Here is a 22104-nt window from a genome sequence, read left to right as displayed (position 1 = left end):
TGTCCCTGTTGCTGGCTTTGACAGGATTGCCTATCCAGAACGGCTCATTTTCCGTCCCTTTGCCGCAGTAAGCGGCGACCAAGGGGCCAGACCCGGACACAGCGAATCAGATCTGGCGGCTCCCCATGGGATAGGAGGACCAGGAGCAGCCTGAGCTGGAGCGAGGAGCAGCCCTCCTGGCGGGGGGAGCAATTTCACGCGTTGTTCACCTCGACCTGCGGGCAGCGCACCTGGAGGGCGGCACGAGCCCCTCTCAGCCTCTCCCAGGGGCACGGTGACAGCCCCGGGCGCTGGGGCAGGCGGCTGGGGCGGGCAGGCTGCCGCATGCCTCCGTCTCCCCGGCAGCTGGGGGCGGGCAGGCTCCTTCCTGACTCCCTCCCGGCTCCGTGCTACGGCTGTCCCCGCCCGGCGAGGACTACAGCGCCCGTCGGTCCCTGCGCGCCGCCCACACACCCCCGCCTCTCGCCGCTATCGCTGCTCCTGGCAGCCGGGAGCCGGAGCGGGCTCGTCCGAGAGAGCGGGGCTGCGCGGGCAGGGCAGGGCGAGCTCCGGGCGGTGGTCACGCTCGGGGGCGGCGGCGAGGTGGAGCTGGGCGGCCCCGGTCCCGTCCCGTGCGGGGGAGCGGCTCCTCGCAGCTTCGCTGCCCCGTCCCGAGCGCTCCTGTGGCCGCGGCTCATGAGGTGAAGATGGTGATCCGCGTCTTCGTCGCCTCCTCCTCGGGCTCGGTGGCGGTGAGTGCGGGCGAGCGGCGGGGAGCAGGGAAGGGAGCGCGGCCGCCGCGGGCAGGGCTCAGCCTGCGGGGCCGGGGACTGCGCGGGGCTGGCAGCTCGTCCTCCCTTTGCCTAGCCTGCCCTCGGCTCCCAGCCTTGTCCCCGCACGCCGGCACGGACCCGAGTCCGTCCGTGGGCTGCCCTGGGACGCGGGGCTGAATTTGCCGCGGTTGCGTGTGCGGTGGGGGCGGAAAAGACAACTCTCCTCCGCAAGGCTGCCGAAGCTTAACTAGTTGGTAAATTGCCTTTGGCAAACCAAGCACCCCGAAACCTTTGTAGGGGACAAACCTTGGGTGTGTATAAAGGGTCTTAGAGGTCGTTAAGTGGGGCTAAACTTTCCCTGCTGGGAGGCGATCAGCGCCGCGGTGCGGGGGAGAACATCCCGAGGGGAGCCGAGCCCGGGCGGGTGCGGTGCCTCGGTGCCTTCCACCCACCGCAGGGTGGACAGATAAATACAAGGAGAGCCTAGGGACAAGCTGCAGGCCACCAGCACCTCTCTGCGTTAAGAAATACTCCGGAATAGGAACAGCTCTTCTCAGACTTGCTTTTGAAGTCACTGCGTTCTCTGTTTAACTGAAGCTTGTACATCATTCTCTTGTTTAATTAATTATGCGTGTGACCTATGAATTTCCATATTTTCATATAAAGTGACAGCTTTCTGTAAAGGAAATCAGGGCATAAACATTCTACTGAATTAGTTCTTTAATAAGAAACATTGAAAGGATTTAGATGTAATTGATATTCTTTATGCTTCAGCAGTGAGGCAGCAGCACTTTCTGTGTTGCAGAAGGATGTAGCACATTCCTGTCTGAAGGTTTATTGTGTATTCAGTTCCTTCAGCCTTTTACCGTGTGGATCTAGTTTTCAGTTCAGTAACATGATGACAGGTATGTGTTCTCATATGTTTTGGCATGAAGTGTTCAAAATGCTTAGTGGCTGCATTACAGCTAATAAAAACTAATTATCCATTTCAGTAGCCAACTGAGTAAACACAGCATCTTCAGAACTCTGTAATCCATCTTCATCAAGCATCCGTAAGAGAAACATCATCTTCCCTGCATGGGCAGTTGGTTCATGCTGTGGTAGTGTAGCATTGCTGGTTTTAGTTTCTGTTTCATGCCCCATGGGCTGAACAATATACATAGTTTTGTATTTTGTTTTCATTGGAGGGGTAGAAAAGGGCCACATAGTTCAGTCACCCCCATCTCCAGTCTGCAAGGAGGTTACTGCTTGGAGTTTTTGACTCTGCTCTCTCCTTCCCCTGTCTGCCTGCAAGGTACATATGCAGTTAGCAGAGCAATATAATCCTCATAACTATCTGTTAACCTAGCAAACCAAATCTGAGTTTGACAAGCAATTTAAATTGCACATCAGTTCTCTTGCTGACTTTTTTTCTGTGTTGGACAACAAGAAAATGACAGAATATGGGTAGAATATCACCAGTTTGCATGCTGGTGATAGTAAACTTTCTTCATCTGGTCAGTAATACATCTGAGTGTAGCCTAACCAGAGCAGAACAGATGATTCAGTGATTAAAGGTACTGTTATAAAGGGCCAGAGCTCTGACATCTCTTTTCTGTCAGGTTTTTTTTATTTCATCTGTGTTGTCATAGCATTTAAGAACTTTAATTATGGGCTAGGTTCCTGCTGTTCTCAGTGTTGTATGACGGAGGCTTTCCTTTTTTTCTGTAGGCTTTGCAGGGGGTGTCCTTAGATCCAGGCTAAGGATGGAGGAAAATGACGAAGAAAACACTATTATTAGCTAGTTATGTGGGAATCTGCATCTGGAGAAGAAGGTGGTTACTGTATTTCATGTCTTTAAACAGTTTTAAGGGAAGTTTTAAACTTATTATCATCCTTCTAGAACTAAACATTAGGGAAAGAAAACGTGTTTGAGTCATACAATTGTCATCTCCTTCAGCACTACATCAGCTATTTTTTTGGGGTCCTGTGCAATTCATGAGTAAGAATATTGCCCCATTGAGAAAAAATGAGTACCCCATATAGATCCTACTCTGTCTCCTACTAAAAATGGTTTATAACCTGTAAGTCAACTTGATTCAAATTGTAGACTAATTGCTTATAGGAGTGGATATTTCTCAGATTAGTATCTGACCTGCTGTAATTGACCAGAAACTTCTATATGTAATACTGACTGACAAAAAAAGCAGTGTCATTGTGACGTAATTATTTTTCCAATCTCTCTAGAGATACTTTGTTAAATTACTCTTTATTTTAAAATGGAAAGTCCGTCTAGTCTCTAGAGTAAGCTTTTGTTTTGGCAAATATAACGAGCTAAACTCTGTGTATGACTCCTTTTGAAATCTTCAGAATACCCAGGTCAAGTGATAGGCATTTGGCTAAAGCATTCCTGAGAAATACACTGATTGTATACTCAGAAAAGGCTTTAGTTTGCATGAATATAACTTTATCTAGAAACTATTAAAGTATTTATTGATCTTGATACTTGGTGTAATTTGTTTTGGGCTAAAGAAGATAAAAATATATAATTGTCATACATAATTATAAGAGTGTAGTGCATAAAGTATTTTGAGGGTCATTCCAAAGAGTGAGAAAAGGAAGTAATTGAAGCGAATGAGAAGGAGCCAAGAATAATGTGAATTTGCCCTTCACTTGGTTTTGGAGTTCTCCCTGCAGCATCTTCCAAACATCTGAAAGTTCTTAGGCCCCCGAGAGGTTAATTGTTGTAACTGCTTTTTGTTTGTTTTATAAAACTTGTGACTATAAATGCTTCATGAGCTTAAAATAACTCACACATCCCAAAAGGTAGCTGTTGCCGGAATGGAAACATTGATCTTCGGTGTTTAGGGAAGCTGGACAGGGGGTTCAGCCTGTAGGGACGCTGTGGAGAAGTTTCTGAGACCTTGGTGTGGGAAGGGAGGAGGGAGGCACTGTGCGTGCGGGTACCTTTCTAAATCACCTCGTGTTGTTCTAAGCATGCATTAGGCAGATTCAATCGAATCGCAGTGCGAAGCCTCTGAATAGGCAGACAGGCATGTTTCTACAAGCCTTACTGTCTCCTGCTCTTTCTGACCTGAATTTCTACTTGTGTTGGTAAGCTGTGTCTCGAATTCCAAGCAGCTCTTTGTAGGGCTGGGGAGGCAGGCTTTGCTGCTCCTCCCTGATAAGGACAATCAATGTTCTTTTGTGCCTAAGAGAAGGGTTACTTTAAAAGTAGCCTTTGCTTTTCTCCCTCAGCAGTACTTCACTGTTTTCAGGAAATAGTTTATGCTCATGTTTCACAGATGACTGTCATTTTATCTGTTTCACTTTATCCAGTCTATCAATAAGAATTTACACTTGTATTACTGTACTACATGCAGACTCATAGTTAAATGGTTTTCAGCGGTTTAAAGCACCTTTACGTTTATCAGGAAGCTGGTAGTATGAGCTAAGTAACTTTAAATTTGGAATTCCTGCTGTTATCTAGAAATGCCAAACCAGAGAAGACTTCAGTCTTGCAGTTAGAGGGCTGAAGATCAGGTAAGGGGAATGTCACTGAAGAGCTGTTAAATAATGGAGAACCTTCAACAGCTGCCTCACTTGTACTTTCTCCTTTGTGGTATTAATTTGTTGAAGCTTCATCTGTTGAGCTGAGCAGATAATATAGGGAAATTAGTGAAATGATGGCACAACAGGTACAATCTACTTTGACTAGTGAGATGTGTGAAACAATTTTCCATTGAAATTTTTGTATGTTCACAAGATGAGAAAAACAGGTCACTGAAATGAATTCTTTTTAGTTCACAAAGATAAGTGCTGCTCAACCACATTCTTCAGGAGAACATGTTTGAGAGGACAGGAGAGTTTGGGGAGGAACAGCAGCAACCTGAAAAGAATAGACTATTTTAAATGACCAAAACTTGGACTTTGACTCTTGTGACTGAAGAGGATTATGGATTTTTTTACTAGGAAGCTTGATAAGATAGGTACAGTTATTGTTAAATTGTTTTTATAGCAAATATTGGTTTTATGAGACTAAAGCTCTCTTTTTGATTAAGCGTATTATGGAGGTCAAATGAGTTGGATTTTTTGTTTCCTGGAATGACTTTAAATCACATTATAAAACTTTGGAATGTCAGAATAATTGTAGTCATGTTTGTTTGGTTCACTTGTTGTTGGGTAATGTAATGGAGACGAATACAGTGCTAGCATTCTTAAGGGTAAGCTGGTTTCCAATGGATGATGAATTTCAACTCCACCCTTGTTTGTAAAAAGTCATTGTAACTCAACATTTGTCATAGCACTCCTCAGAAAGATTGTGCTTCTTGTTGGAGTTGTGGAATAAGTTAACTTAGAATATGTCACTTCTAGAATATCCACCATCTTAACTTTTTTTTTTGTTTGCCTTTCTTTACCCCAAAAGTATTACAGTCAAAACCGAAAGTGATTTGGTTGAGTCATAAAAGTGCCTTTTGAGAAAACAGTATTAGTTATGGTGGTCATTTGGAGGGACTTACAGCTTGTTGCATGTGATTTATGCAAGTTCAACTAAAAAAATAATAAGCTTTTAAAATTTTAAATATTATAATGATTTTTTAATATTTGAAATTCATAAAATCAGATCAGAGCAGCAGGTAAGCTAGCTTTTCAGAAATGAGACAATAATCTTTACAGTTGGAAGTGATCCTGCATTATTTACATGGGAAACAGCATATTTTAAGTGCTTAATCACAGTGTTGTCTACATCTGTCAGCATGCTGAGGATACACCTGTTGGATTGGATCCTCAAAGCCTGATTTATGAATCCCACACGAACATCATACTGTGTCACTTCACCTGTTCAAGGTGGTGGTGCTTTTGGCTGTGCACCTACAGAGCACTGCTGTAACCACAGCAGTGATAACAGGAGAAAGAAGCTAGCTGGATCCTTGCTCAGTCACTGGACACATCATGTATCCACGTCTTGGACATTAGCAATTACAGTGGGTGCATAGGAGAGATGTGGGGACTCCCTGGATCTAGTCCCTTGACTTCATTCTTCCTCAAATTTCTTATTATCAAGTCAGGTGACTCATATTCATTTTTGCTGGCTTCTGTCAGTCCTATTTTGCAGGGTTGTGGCAGAGAGAGCCTGAGAGCCTCACTCATGACTGAATTCTGTGAGGTAGGGAGGTCAATGTTGAAGGCTTTAGCTGGTTTTCACCTTTCAGTGTCTGCATCTAGGTTTCAGGTCTTTATTCCAAATAAGTCTAAACTCTAGTTCCATTCTTCTGCCTTGTGATGGAGAGAACTATGTGCATGTGAACAGCAGTTCAGATCACTTGAGGAATGTGTTCAGGAGGGAGCTGAGTGTGAACCCTAGTCACAAGGATGCCAGTTGAATTTGTGTATGGTATTTAGTACCTAACTGTTGCACCATTCCTGTATGCTCTAGTGCTTTTCAAATATTTACACTTCTTCTTGGCAGATAGATCATGTCAGAAATAATGCTACTTTAAAAACACACTTTGGACTACACAGTGTCATGTGCAGAAAGTTTGTTACTGACCTTTGATTACAATCAGCTGTAATAAAACTTCAAAGGAGGTATTGTTCTGACTGAGGTTATGAAGACTTTTCCCCTTTGTTTTTCTATAGAGTACAAGTCCCCAGGTGGACATGCTTCACTGATAGTAACCTGTTCTCCTTAATCTTCCACCCAGATTGTTAAAGTCTACAAATTATTTTTCCTGATTCTGGTCATAATGCCAGTGATTTCTGGATGTTGCATATAACTGAATTTGATTATAATAAATGAAAAAGAATATTGAAGTAAAAGCTAACTTGCATGCAATTTTTTAGTACAAGTTACTCAGGAATGTTCATAAATTGGGAGTTCTGGAAAAATAGCATTTAAGGAAGTTCTTCATTGTATAATAACAGTATTACTTTTATGTTTATCAATCTGAGTGCAACCTGAAGATAGAAAATTGTCACTGAGCTGGTAACCCAGAGTGTATGTCTTTGCTAGCAAGTACTCTAAGATCAACAGCTTCCTCACCTGCAGCCTCAAGTGTTGGCCCCCAGGGGAGTCTGTCCAAAAGGAAGTGCTGCAGTCTTTGTTTTCCTTGTAGTGTGGAAGCTTGCTAAGAAGAGTAATGAACACAGAAACACAGTACTCCATGGAATCTATTCTGTATCCAAAAAAGCATGACCATGTTCAAGTATGTCAGTGTTTTTTAACAGCTTAATTTTTAAATAAATTTTACAGAAGATAGTTAACATTTCACAAGTCCCTTAAGTTGGCAAATTTTCTTCCTTGGCAAGGTGAGGGTAAATGTAGAGGCAGTGGTAGTGTTTCTTACCTGTGCCTGTCAATGAAATTGGTCTGCAGATAGCTGCCAAAGCTCAGAACAGCTTCTGAATTCCTCAGTAGCTGAGATATTGTTTCCATAATCTCTCTTGAGGTTGGTTTGTTGTTTAGTTGGCACCTGTTGGATGTGCCGATGGACTCAATTCAGAGACCTAAGTCACTGTTGCCTGTCATTTCTGAAAACATCAGATTTCAGTGTGTCTTGTGTAGATGAACAAAGGGTGACCTGATCTTTCAAGGAATGACCCAAAGTTGTTGGTGACTGAGCAGAAGCAGTGACTGACATATAAATATTGTATAGGCAATTCATTTAACATAGTTTGTCTTATTGCTAGAGAACACAATCACAAAACTGCCTTTCTTGTCTTATGTGGGCTGTAGACCTCCATCTGTGAAGTATTTTGGGGTGAAATCTTTTAATTCTTCTGTTCAAAGCTGTGGCACTTCTTCCACTCAAGTGTGCTACTTTACTGTAAGATATTTATCACCATTTTGAAGGGGCTGAGTCTAAGGCATGTGGGTATCCTCCTTTTGTGGTATTAAGAGCTACAGTGATGAGGAACCTACTCAATACAAGTTATTTCTATCTCATTAGTGGGGGAAGGGAAAATCGATTTACATCAGTAAACAAAACAAGCTTATTTAGTCTAAATTTAATATTCTACTTCACTGTAATTGAATTTGGTACAAAGAAAAGGGAGTAACTGTCTTGCTAGCTGATTTCTGAAGAGAAGTTCTTAGGAGATGCAGTTTGTTCAGGAAGCCAAGTGAATTATCAGAGACAGTATGCCCTTCTGTTGCTGCCCATCTGCCTTGGGTAGGACAGAACTTGTCTTCACAGTTAAGAGTTCCAGGATTTGTTATTGTTGGTTTTGCTGTTCTGTCCCTGGATAACTAATACCCATCATTCCTGCTAGGACAAAGTGGGAAAACACAAGGTGTTTGTCATTTTACTGCAAGGAATAAACTTGCGGAAGTTAATGCCTGGGAGTGATATTTGCATATGTATCAACTTGTATTTTGTTTGAATATGCATAGGTAGATATGTACTTTTGCATGCATGCATATATATGTAGAAATACAAATATCCATATATGGATGTGGATATGGATATATATATGTATGTTTATGTATACATTCTTGAACCGTGGAAATTCTATTAAAACTTTTACAAGTTTGTTTTGTTTCCTGGCATTGCGGTATGCTGCAGAGGATGATATTGGGTATTATCAGTGCTATTAAAATATTTATGAGTGATTATTTGGAACAATTTAGTCGTAACATTACAAATCAATTAAAGACTGGTTTCTTAATCTGTGTTTTTCAGAAAAAAATCAAGTGAGTTTTTGTGTGCCTTCATTTGAAAGGAAGCTTCCTTTGATCTGATGAACAATAGAGCATCAGCAACAGAAACCTGTCATTAAATTGCTGCAGGGTTAGTGAAATTATCATCCCTGTCCAATCTAAAGAAATGCAGTTCAAGTATGCTTTAAACCTTTGATCTGGATCTGCATCTCCTAAGGCCAGATAGTCTTTCTGAAACATCTCTAATTGAGTGATCTGATAGGTTTATGTAGAAACAGAGACAGGAGTGGCATTTGAAGGATGTAGATACCATCACATTCTTCAGTAGGAACCAGCTAGGAAGCTAAAATTAGAAAAGAGATAGAAAACTAGTTTTTGATCAAAGAAGACAGCTGCTATGAAGGCCCTGATGTGCAAGCAGTCCCTTCCTGCTCATCAAACTGGCTTGCCTGCAGCAAGGTCTGATTTCTAGTAAAGGTTCCCAGCATCAGGCCCCAGGGAAGTCTGGAAGTCAGTGGGTTTATGCAGCGTGGTGTTCAGCAGTACCTTTGGCTGTGTGGAGGTGACTTCTCTTGACCTTACAGGAGATGTGTCTGCAGTTTTATGGGATAATAATCAGATGGCTGCTGTGTTTGGGGATGCACCTTGTCACTAAGAAATGAGTCTGCAGAAATATGAAAGAAAAGAGAATTTACAGATACAGAGCTGCAAAAACACACAAGCTACACAGATATTGTTGCATTTGTTGAAAGAGAAATAATGTTGACATTTATTAATAAGGTTAGAAACCTTGTTCTGCTCAGCTGAGTCAAAGATAATTTTGTTACTGATCTGAATAATAGCAGTGGCAGTCAGCCCTGCTTTAGAAAAATCCATCCTCCTAGCCTTACAAAACATGAGAAAATGTTGCAGTAATACAGTCCAGTTTTGTCTGAAATACGACATTTGTCTTGAGTCACAATGAATTTTTCTGTTGCAGTTTCATATAGTGCTGAGAAAACCTGTAAATATCTGCAAAAAGGTAGCACAACAAAATCTGGATGACTTGCACTGCTGTTAGTGCTGTTTTTTAAAAGTGCATTGTCAGGGGTGTGTATATCTGTAGTTGGCAGAACGACTTGTCTGTGCTATGTGGATAGTAACTCTCAGGAAGAAATAGCAAAAGCATTGACAACTTTATTTCACAAACTTGTGTTTGAAACTCTTGGGAGCGTGTTGGAATCATAGTATCTCTGCTCCTTTAGGGTGAGAGAACAAGTAAATGCAAGCATAGTCCTTCTCAAGGAAAGACTAGTTGTTTTTTCCAAGTGGTCAAGGGCACTTACTCCCCCAGATTCATGGAGGAGGATTAGTACCTGTATGAGAATAATATGGCTGTGACCTTGTGTTTATGTAGGAACAGGATTCTGCATTAAACCCAGCATGTCACTGCTGTGCTAGACAGTACTGCAGTCCCCAAGCTTGCCTTAATATGCCTTAAACCCTCTGCCTTGCTGTCAGGAGTCTGCTGCACGTGGCATCTTCTGGATCCACATTCTGCGTCCGCTGGCTCTGGTTTCAGAAGTAGCTGGAGCAGCTACTTCGTGTACCTGGGTGTTGGGCTAGGGGCTGTGAGCGACAAAATATAGAGGGTGCAGCTTGTGGTTATGGCAGGAGATGGCCAGAAGAACTGGTATCTTGAGCTGACAGAACTAAGACCCCACCCAGATGAAACCAGGCTAATTGCTTGTTACGTCTCCTGGTAACACATTGCTAGGTGTTTTTATCCATTCTGGTAGATAAATATTCCTGTGCCACCGGGTTTTGCTGCTTAAAGCTAATGAGAAGGAAGAAACATGACCTACTTTTTTTAGTGCTGAAAATTTTCTTTTAGATCTCATTTGCAATAAATACAGAAAATACAGCTGGGAATGCTTTATTCATTGTGACAAAACAATGTGACTGATAAATACAGAGAACTAGTTCATACACTTTCTGTGTTCTGCTGACTCACTTCGTCACAAAAAAAATAATTCTGTGTTTTCATCTTAAAAGCTCAGGTGGTAAACATGTTACATAATAGGAAATGTATGTGAATCTGTTGTTAGGGGGATTTTTTGTTTTCAAACTTTTATTTTTCTTCCCACAATTTAGAGTAGAATAGAATATTTCAGTTGGAAGTAACCTATAGTGGTCATCTAATCCAACTGTTTGACTATATCAAGGTTCACCAGAAGTTAATTAAAGCATGTTATTAATGGCATTGTCTAAATGTGTCTTAAACAATTGCAAGCTAGGAAGCCTGCTTCAGTGTTTAACTACCTGTGAAAAAAGGCTTCCTTATGACAAGTCTGAGCCTCCCCTGACAAAAGTATTACACTTCCCATTGCTGGATACCAGGGAGAAGAGATCAGCACCTCCCATTCCACTTCCCCTCCTCAGCAAACTGTAGGGAGCCGTGAAATCACCCCTCAGCCTCCCTTTGTCCAGACTAGACAAGCCCAGGGCCCTCAGGTGCTCCTTACAGGACTTTCCTTCTAATCCCACCACCAGCTTTGCTGCCTTCCTCTGGATGCACTTAAGGACCTTCACATTCTTGCTAAACTGTGGGGCTCAGAACTGCTCACGGTACTCGGGGTGAGGCAGCACCCAGGCTGGATGCAGTGGGATAATCACCCTCTGGATCAGCTGGTGATGCTGTGCTTGGTGAACCCAAGGCTGTGGGTTGCCCTCTTGCCTGCCAGGCCACACTGCTGAGTATTAGAGCATTTGCTTGCTTTCCAAAACCTGCTTATAAAGCTGCCCTTGGTGCTGTTTCAGTGAACTTTAATCAATTACCAAATATTTAATGTTTTAGGAAAATAAACAAAATGGATTAATCGTGTTATTTCTCAAAATCATAATTCTACCAAGCAAGCTGATACACACAACAAAGCAACATCTTTTAATCCCTGCAGAATTTTAGCTGTAGCAGTTTTGGACTCCCATGTGCAAGATACCAAACTGTTCCTCACTCTGCAGAACTGTGAGACTGAAAGATCAACTTTCTGTTCATCTATGCAGGATTGAGTTTCCAATAATTTAGACTTGACAGTTCTCACCTACCTTGCTGAACTGGAACTTTGCTGGGGAGCAAAGTATATTCCTCAGAACCAAATAAGAAGAAATAAACATGAATAAATGTAATATAGCGTGGAGATCAAAGAACATCTTGCATTTAGTTAGTAGGTACTGAAAAGTAGTTGAAATAATAAGGGTTGCAGTTATCATACTTGTATTTATGTGTATGTATTTTGAAAAGGAAGATAGATGTTGCTTGTTGAAAGGGTTTCTTTCGTGATGCAAAATACTTGCTATAAATATGCCACTTTGACAAAAGGGAGTAGTACGAAGAGGAGTTAAATGTAGAATACCAAACAGGAGATTTAAATTATTCTCTGGCATCTTTGACAGGTTTCTGCTGAAAAAAAAGCATGAAAATAACACTCTTTTTTTTTTAACCACGCTCTTGGACTACTGAAACATATGGTAAATTGCAAAGAAAACCATTTATCTATTGAAAGAAGTTAGCTGCCAGCTAAGATTTGAATTGTTAGCCTTTTGAAGCAATAGTCTAGCCCTGCAGGACTAGAACTTCTCCATCAGGAGATGTTCTTGATAGCTGAGGATATGTTTTACAAATCCCTGAGATCTTCCCAGCTGGTCAAAGTTTCTTCTGTCTCTTGTGCTAGCCACTAAGATCCTCACTTTATTGAAAAGGGAAAAAAAGGTCCTAACACATAATTCTAATAGTTTTGACTTTTTTGGTTCACTGTTGGCTGAGACATTTTTAAAATCAGATGAAGTTATGGGCAAACTCTGGTAACCTGCCCTCTGTTTTAGTTAGAGGTGAAGAACCACTGAAGAACCAAGATGCTTTCCCAGTGTCCTCACAAGAAAATACCTATGACTAGGAAAGATCCTTTATCTGTAGCAAAAATACCATTTCAAGCATGCATTTTGTCAAATAAAAATGTTTTCAGGATAGTGTAATTCCACAGATTCTTCCTGTGGGTTATAATCTGAACTGGCAGGAGGCTTTGCCAGCTCCCCTACTAGAACAACTAGCTTTGCATCCTGACCTTTAATCTGGCAGTCACCTGCTGCTTTCCAGGCTGGGCAGGGAATCTTCTGGCTGTGTTGCTCGGTCTGCATGGAGTCTGTTGGCTCTTAGTCTGTCCCAATAATTTGGAGCTGCCTGTACCGTCAGTGAGACTTCCAGGTTCTGGTTCAATTCCTGCTGTGAAGTCTTCAAGTTCCACCTTGTTTTAGCCATTTTTTATTTCCACAGCAATGCTGTATTTTTTAGTTTCACACTGATGCAATAGAAGAAAATTCACACCATTAATTGGAAGATCCAGCATCAGTGGCATTCTTATTCTTTTGACCTATCAGGAAGCAATGAGCCAAATTTTGGGGTTTATAGCATCTGTTTTCCTACAGTCCATCAAAGACTCCTGTGTAAATGGATTTTCAACGCTGTAAGAACACATTGTTCCTACTGCAAGTAGAAAATTATAGAATCACTTACTTTATTTGTGTAGATCGGTGGGAAGTCATGTTTCTCAAAATATAGAAGAATTCAAAAGAAGTAGACTTGGGTATGACTTCAGAGGCTTTTCCAGCTGCACCCATCTCAAAGGCACCCTGCGTGGCACTGTCTGTAGGTGATTTTTCTGTAGACTGCTGTCTTTTTCCTTTCTTGGTGTTTTCCCTTTTTCTGTTGCTTCCATTTCTGTCTCTCCTTTTCCATTTGTGCTTATTGAAATAATACCTAGTACACCTGTGAGCAAGTTCCCATCATCTCTTGTTTTTAGCAGTGATAGTTTTATTTATGCTTGCTAAAGACCCCTTTGTGTTTCAGATGTTACTCTGTTACTTGCACAGAAAGCAACGATTTCAGACAAACTGCCTTAAAAAATAAAATTTTTCCCTCACCTTGTGATACACATATGTGCACACACAGAAATAAATTTAAATACATTTATCAGAGTGCAACATCTGGCTAGGAAAATATGAGGCTAGCAGGCATAGGGCATGGAGCAGTTTAACAGTCTTTGTAGCTTTATAGAAAATGTTTTCCTTTGCTGACTGCTTGTGATTAAGAATCTCTTAAAAACCAAACCTGTCTCAAATTTTAATTGCATTTCGTAAATACTGGATTCTTTTCAAAGTTACCATACAAACATTGCACAGAGGCAGAGGGGTGCAGAGTCCTTGGCTAAGCAGTATCTCAGCAGCTCCCAGAGACCTGCAGACTAATTTTGCATAGAGCTGAACAGATTGCCCTCCCACTTTAATAGTGTTTCATATTGTGTGTCCTTAATTATGTCTCTGTGTGCAAGCGGAAGGTTGCTGCTAGCAGGAGACCAGCGCAGTGCTGGCTGCATGTGGCCTCTGTTCACACACTGTTCTGTTCCTCTTTAGGTTGAAAAGTTCTGTGGTTAGTTTATAGGATATTGAAGCATTTCTTTTTTTGAGGATGAAGCATTCAGGTGCTATTTGGAGGCCTGTTATGAGAAGACAGTGTTTTCCTTCTGTCAGATGCAATGCGGTATTTGCTACAGTGGAGAACCACTCACTTTACTTTTGGAAATAGTTATGCAATACTGATTTTTGTTTATTTTTATTTTAAAATCTTCTTCTCTATTAACCTTTTTCTCTTCATCACAGCTTCTCATCCTTTTTTTCGTATGTACATAGCTGAGTTGTGTTTTCCTGTGCCCAGAATAATGAATTAATCATATGAACCTTTGTAAAGTTCTGTCACAGTGCTGCCATTTCACTGCAATAAAAATTGCCAGGGGTCAGTTATGCTCTCCTTTCCTAAGTCAGGCAAAGAAGAGAGAAATTTGGCAGAAAATCTCTGTCACTACATGTCTCAAATGTAAAAGGACCATGAGGATTTGCATTTCAAGCTTATGAATGTGTGGGATAGATCTTTATTGCTTCTTTATGGGAGCAGAAACATAGTGGAAACATAAGAAGAGGATGTTTCAACGCAGTTTACAATTCTGTTCCTTTAATGTGTTTAGGGCTTCTGTTGGTTTGTTTGTTAGGGCATGGTGTTTCCTTATTATCTGTGAGTATATGTTAAGCCACATCTGTGTGAGAAGTGAAGATAAGTAATCCTCTGCAGTAGCAATATTTCGTCTGCATTTTACACTGCAACAGCCCCTTTGGTTATGTTTGCATGACTTGTAAAAGCAGAGGCTCACATACAATGTTTTCAGTTGTGGGAGTGAGTTGAGCTTGTGTTTATGTAACACAGATGCTGCTTAGGCAGTTCATGTTTCAGATACCTGTACCTTTAGCCGTGGCTGAGCCATTTTCTTAGGATGCAGTTTTGTTCCTGATAAAAACGGATGAGATTGTGGTGCTGACGTTATTGATGCTCCTTCCCTTGTTCCCCTGGTTCCTGCATTATGCTTGTGTGAGGAAAGCTGCAGGAGCTGCTTGGCAGGAGGGAGGAACATTGTGTCATCCCAGTGACAGCCAGCAGTGAGATCTGCTGAGTTGGATCATCAAACTGCACCATAAAGGTGCCCCTGCCAAATGCAACACATTCAGTTTCTGGCTGAGTCAGTGGGTGGATAATGTGGCTGATGCAGTTCTGGAGTGGGGGCAGGTATGTGGAAAGAGTAACCAAATTAGAAAAGAAGGAAGAAAATTAGCAGGATCGTCTCTGTCTTTAGAGGCACAGGTGTGCCAGGCTGTGAAAGAAGTATTTGAGATGAACTGAGACATGCATTCAGTTTTTGTTTTTTAAATTTCAGGCTTCTAAAATGTGCTTGTGGTTTGACAAGCCAGCTTAGAAGATGACCTCACAAGGCTTTGTTCTCACCATGTGTGGTCTGAATATTTTTTGGGGTGGGATTTTGTGTTAGAAAGATGGTTATTTGTTCTTGGGATATGTCTGTAAGGAGTGGACAGTTCAGGCTAGGCTGTCAGTTCCTTCAATTCCAAGGGGATGAGACTGTAAAACAATCAGTGCTGCACATCTCAGTCACCAGCCAGTTCATGGAGGGTACCTGCTGTCATCATTCCCTCCACTTGCAGGCAGGAGGACAGAAACCCAGGGAGTACCTTATCTCCAGAAGGTGGGGGGTAGAGTCTACAGCAGAAAACCAAGCTTCCACATCCACTTTGTGAGAACCAGGCACTCAGCAACATTCCTCCTGTTGACACTGTGAAGAAATTTGAAACTGAGAATGGGTCTGCTTTGTCCCATTTATGTCAACTGGGCTAATGAAAAAAGGCAGAGAAGTTCTCTTTCATGATGGCACAGTTCCTATTAGTATTGTGACTTGAATAATCTTGCATACAGTAGAGTAGAAGTAATGTTCATTTATCTTGTCTGAGTTAGACAAATTGTGGACTACTAAGATTTTTGCAAGGTATTGAATATCTTGGTTAAAATAGTATAGAATGATGAAGTGCAGCTCATTTTAGTAATGAAGAGATGACATGCTATTATGCTGCTCTGGTTCAGCAGCCATCAGTAGGGAAGCCTTTCTAGGACAGGAGAACTTCTGAAAACAGGTTCAGGAAGCATAGACAGGGCAAAAAAGAAGGAAACTTTTACTTGTTGGAAGTGATGAGAAGCTTCCAGGGATCTTTGGATAGAGGAAGTAATCTGATTTTTCTAAACTTCTGCTCCAACCTGGACATGATTTGTAATGGTAGCATCCTCATTTTCTCATTCTGCTACTGAATGAGCAATACGATTTCTCTTGCTACCAGAGATCAGTGTTCAGCTTAGCTGGGGGATCTGATTTTAGTTGTGTGGGAAACAGAAATCTTAGAACAGAACCATTTTTAGTTTTGGCAAAGATGTGAAAATTGGCTGAAGTGAGGTGGATTCTGAAGATGCAAGCAAATATTTCAAGTAAAGACAGTCAATCAACTGTGGGAACACTTTGCAAAGACCAGCTCTCTGTTACTGTCAGTTCAGGAATGGAGCTTAGACAGGAAAAGAAATCTGAAGAAACCCTTTACTCCTAAGAGGAATTAATTCAAGGATGCTGAAAGTCAGAACAGATAATCCCAGTGGTCCCACCTGGACTAGCCTGAGTATGTCTTTGAAATATTTCTCCAAAGCAGTTTGAAAATGTATCCTCCTGTTACCTGTTGCAAATCAGTATAAAGAAATGAAAACTAGGACAGAAAGACAGAATACTTTAGTTACCATAGACTTTCTTTATGAATTGGGTTACTGATTAAGTGATTAGCTTATTTTAGCAATTTTATGTATCACAATGGGCAACCTATTTTTGCTGCTTTTTAATCCTAATAAAGATGCCAGCTCTGAATACGAGGATAAAATTGAGTTGTCTCTGGGGATTTTTTTCCTGTCTTAGTTTTGTGAATAGAAATACAGATTAACACTAAAACCAAACCCAGATAAATGATGTTCAGAAAAGAATTACCCTCCTAAAAATAGGGGAGGCAAACATTGGACTATAGCAGACCATTAACTCCATCAGAGTTTTCTCACTGCATTTAAAGATAGATTAGGATCATATTGCATAAAGACTTTCCTCTGAACCTTCACAGTGGATATATGTTTTGAAGGTGTATTTTGTAGTGTCTTCTGGTGTGCTGAAAGATATTAAATCCAAAATATTTTGATGCTGAAGTAGTCTGTCATGTAACACTACAAACACTTTCCCAAATTGACGTATGAATAGCTACAAACCAAGTTATTCTTAACATGGTACCTCTGACAATGAGATTTTTTTTTCCAGGTTCCCTTCAGTTTCATCAAATGCAAGAAACCTTGGTAGCAGCAAGATACTTTAGAGAGAGTATTATCCCCTCTGTAGTTTGTCGAATGAGGATGTGTTTTTCTCCACTGTGCTCCTGACAGGACAGGCTGGTGAGGAGATAGGGACTGACGCTGCTCCTTGTGCCGTGCTGCCTTTGCTCCGTGTTTCCTGTGGCCAGATGCTGGCAGCTCTTAGGGCTCCGGGGGAGCCCAGATGAGAGCTGCAGGCAGAGCTGAGAGGCTGACGCACTTCTGAGGCACACATCCAGCTGTAGACAGAGACAAAGGTCCTGTGGTTTTCTTGGGGAACAATCAGCTGGCTTCTGTTGTGGCAGATGCTCTGAGCATCCCTCTTAAACAACAAGGCGTAATTTAATAGGATTTTAAATACAACTAATGCTCTTGTTTCAGTTTATAGGCCTGAATCAAATAAATTGGGGAGGAGAAATTTTGGCTTGAAATTTTCAGGGTATTTTGTTTAGGTTTATGCAGCTGGTACATCCACAGCTGATAACTCATACAGATGTCATGTGGAGAATTGTAAGGCTTATGGCTAAAAAAACCAAAAACCCCAATTTACTTCACTTCAACATCTTAATTAGTTTTATAAAAATAAAATGAGGCATTAGGAAATTTGTGCTTGTGGGAGAATTCTAATGGTGTGAACTGTAAAATGATAGGGATCTGACTAAATCTAAGTTGCTCAGTTTACAGGGAGACAGCGGATGAAAATGGGTCCATGAGGAAACACCTGTACTGGTGCATGTCCTGGCTCTGAGAATGGAGCACTCTGGCACTCTGGAACTGTTGGAAGAATGGTTGCTGGCACAGTCAGCTTTGGCCAAGGCTAACTTAGAGTCTCACAAGCAGCCCGTGGCCATGATTTAGATGTCACACCATGCCAGGGATCATTCCCAGTGTGTAGTTTGCAAGCAGCAGCTTTGAGAGGCTGAAGGTTTAATAGCTTTGGCTGGAGGATGCCAATTGGCCTTGGGGCCAGAGGGCTGGCCCAGCCACTCTGGAGTTTGCTCATTGCTCTGACCAGTGCAGGAGGGATTTCATGTGAGTTTTGATAGCACTTCACCATAAGGAAGTGACCTCTCCCACAGATAATTTTAGACATCTCTTTTCTGTTTAACCAGGTATGTAATATTTGTATTAAGAATACCTCTGTGTCTGCCTCTTATGTGTTCTTTTGAAGCTTCTTGTTGAAAGACAGAGGAAAATGTTTTTGTCTTTTACTTCACTTTAAGTTTTTAGGGATGTAGTAGAAAGCATATTGCCGTTGGTATCGCCAGTGATGATGATGCAGTATTTTTGCTGTTGATGATATGCATTACTTGCTTGCAAGTTTAGGAGCTGCCTTCTCCATGAAAATGATTTTTCACATACGCCTAAAAAACTGTACCAGTGTGCAAATAAAGGAAAAAGAGTAAGACATCGCGTGACACAAATTTACTGTGCAATCCACTTCTTAAGAAAGACAGCAGTTGTTTCAAAGCTTTGTGTTTGTAGTTTCTTGGGCTGCCTTATTTCAAGGAAATAAGAATTTCATCAGTATTACTTCCAACATTATGTATTTTTGTGATGCATTTAGATAGGTAGGCTTGGTTGTGTGACAGGAGCAACTAGCGCATGCATTTTGAAAATCCTCTGATTTCCAACTAGTATCTAGGTCATATGATACCCATAGGCATGATTCATCCACCTGGGCTTTATGCCAGCCAGCAACTGCATAGATATGACACTCCAGGAATACTGTAAAATTATTAAAGCTGAATTTTTTTTTCAAATAACACTATGATGATAGCTGTAAAAATATGACACATAATTTATAGTTCCTTTCTGAAAGTATTAATTTCATCAGGTTGATGCCAAAAGTATACCGGCTTTCATTTCAAAGGTTACTGTCTTGATTTAAAGTCCTGTTTGAAGCAGAGGTTGTCTTTACCTGACTGTATCTTCTTGAAGCCCAGCTAGCTCTTAAGGGCTGATCTAAATATCATAGAATTGTTAAGGTTGGAAAAGATCATTGGGTCCAACCAATCTTAACTACAATGAGAGAAAAACTGCCAGTGTTCTCGGTGTTCTGCCTCTTTGTATGAAGATGATAATGTCTTTGAGGGGAAGAAACCCCATACATTTAATAGAAACCTCATGCCTTTTTTTTTTTTTTTTAATTTTTTTTTCCTCAAAAAAGTTCATTTTCAAGAGAGGACATGCTTACTTTCAGGCATGTGTATTATGCTGCCAGACATTCTTAGCTAAATGTTCAACAAGCCTTGTTTAGGGAACTGTTGAGCTGTATTTTAAAAAAACGTGTAGGTGTCTAGAGAAACAAAAATGTGTGGAGCTGGGGTGGGTTTTTTTCAGATGTACTGACATGTTCATCTCAGTGAACACTTTCAGGAGTAAATTCTTCTGAGACTTGCCAGGTTATTTACCTTGCATTTTTAGGTGCCTGTATACTTAAAAAATGTAGCCCCTAATGTCTTTGTAAACCAACTGCCTCTTTTAACTTCTACTTCTGAAGAGATTCTTACAGTTTGCTTTTAAAAAATATCTTTAGAGGGTAAAGGCTGAAATTACCAAAGCTAAATTAAACAGACAGCCTTATACAAGTGAGGTGAAGAACTATAACCTTTGTCAACATGTAAAGAAACAGCAATGCTTAACTTTATGAATTTAAAACTGAAAAAAAAATTCTTCTTCGTCCTTTGTCTTTCTGAGTTTGTGACTTCCCATCCTATGAAAGTGGGATGGGAGAGGACGAATGTTCTCAGATTTGTAAGCATGTCTGTGTTATGGAGGACTTGCTCTGACTCTAGGTTTTTTAATTTTCCTTCTTCCATCTAGATAAAGAAGAGGCAGCAGGATGTGGTGAGGTTTCTAGAAGCCAACCGCATAGAGTTTGAAGAAGTGGATATCACCATGTCAGAGGAGAAGAGACAATGGATGTATAAAAATATTCCTGAGGACAGGCAGCCTGCACAAGGCAATCCACTGCCACCACAGATATTCAGTGATGATCGGTACTGTGGGGTAAGCAGCTGTTATGGTTCTCAATATATTAGTATATATATTATATTACATTATATACAATATATTAGTACACTCAGGTGGCCATTTAAACATGGGACTTGCTTTTGAGCTTTCTCTAGTAGAATCTGAATTTAATGAGGCAATAGGATCAGGTAATGATCATACAGGGAAAATTCAGGTAATTTTTCTGTAAATCCGAGGGCTGTCTAAGGGATTCCCTCCAGGAATGTAAAAATCAGAAATGTCACAAGCTTCATGTACGACCTGTTGATGGTAAAGGGCATGGTGAGACCACTGTAAGCTGGGAATTTTTTGCTGCTTGGGTCTAGTCCAAGCACAAAAGTTCAGTAGGAAGTCTGTCTTTGGCACAGTAAATGAGAACACTGGCTAGATTGAGTTTTATTGTTATTGTAATTAAGCTCTTTCTCTGCTGCTGTCACGGTGTAAATTTCATTTATGCTCAGAGCGTCTTTATGCAATCAGAGTGTTTAGGATAAATGAACACTATTTGCTGTAAATCTGACAACAGGTTGATGGGTGGGCTGTTTTCTTGGTGTAAGCTTCTCCAATCACCAGTGCAAGATGAAGCAGCAGCCTTTGATATGTACATCCAAAGTGGTTCTGACTTAGTCCCTGCTGGATTCAACTGTGCTGCTCAGATCTCTTGAGAGCCTGTTGACTGAAGTGCAATTGTTTGCTTAATGCAGGAAGGATATAAAAAGTGATTTAGCAGCTAACTGCTTTCTCTAAGCAAAATATTTAACATCCTTCCCATGTGCTTTGTATTGGCCTTACTTGTTTACCTCAGCAGTATAACTCTTATCTTCTTATTTCCAGGTAAGGTAAGTCAATCAAAGAAATGGATCTGGGATGTGGAAGGGATTATTACCCTTGCTTATGGATCAGCCCCTCACTTACAAATAACAACCTTTACATTCTTCTATGACATTGTAGTTTGCCTGGGAAACACAACATTTTAAAGCTGTTGTTTCTTACCCTTTTAGATCACTTTTACAGGGTGTTTTAACCTTGTCTTAGAAGTTGCTACTTGGAATTAGCAAGGCAGAAGATGTCATGCAACATGTGAGATGATCTCATTAATCTGTCTGCTGAGCTGATAGCCATTTTGGTTGAGCAGAGTTAATCCTATTACTAGACTTCACTGTCTGCATGAACATCTTTAAAGAGCAAACATGCTTTGAAAGAAACTATATTTTATAGGATGAAGGAGAAAGTATGTGCAGGATCTCCAACATTAATGAGTTAACGAAGTCCTTAGGCAATAGAGTGGAGGCAAAACATGCAGAAGGCAAAGGAGGTCAGTGCTGGAAGGGGGGATAAAATATTACAATTAGATAAAAGTCAGCAAACCTTGCATATCTTATCTCTGTCATATCCACATTGACTGTTTTCATGTGTTTATCTTGACATAAATAACTAAAGTATAATCTCTATTAAGTAACTTAAACTGAAAAAATACTGAATTTTCTGTTAGTTGAGTTAGTGAAATTTGTAGCTTATCATTTCTGATTTGTGTCCAGGCAATTTTTCATCCAGTTTTATCTATTAAAAAAAACTCTGTATGTTTTTCTGCATTCTACAGTCTTATCAGGAGACTTTCTATGTACTTATGCTGTTTTATGCATTATTGCTGCCTGTTCACTTACAGTACAAACTGGTGAGACCCATTGCTGTTCCTCTAAAGGTATGAGGGCCAGACAGTGCAAAGCAAAATAGGTACACTTTTTATTTTTGTCATGTTATTTCAATACAAGTTCATGGCATATGATGTCCATGACTTGATGTTATGTTCATGGTGTACTGGTTTTTCTGTGTTAGTAGTAGCATTAATAGTTTTGGGATATTTTTCTCAATATTTTCTCCTT

At 40.8% G+C, this 22104-nt stretch overlaps 1 protein-coding gene across 1 annotated transcript in view; it reads left to right on the top strand.

Annotated features, from left to right (window-relative positions):
* The first annotated feature begins 495 nt into the window (after positions 1–495).
* The window catches only part of SH3BGRL2 (SH3 domain binding glutamate rich protein like 2), a 36441-nt gene continuing 14832 nt past the window's right edge, over positions 496–22104 (top strand). Inside the window, exons 1-2 of the mRNA XM_041412415.1 lie at positions 496–731; positions 20033–20218. Coding sequence (XP_041268349.1) covers positions 687–731; positions 20033–20218 — 231 coding nt within the window. The 5' untranslated portion in view covers positions 496–686. The remainder of the gene's footprint in view (positions 732–20032; positions 20219–22104) is intronic.

The sequence above is a fragment of the Onychostruthus taczanowskii genome, unplaced genomic scaffold (assembly GCF_017590055.1).
Source record: "Onychostruthus taczanowskii isolate IOZ18803 unplaced genomic scaffold, ASM1759005v1 scaffold39, whole genome shotgun sequence".
In the NCBI taxonomy this organism is placed as follows: Eukaryota; Metazoa; Chordata; class Aves; order Passeriformes; family Passeridae; genus Onychostruthus; species Onychostruthus taczanowskii.
This window is presented reverse-complemented; position numbering and strand designations above follow the sequence as displayed.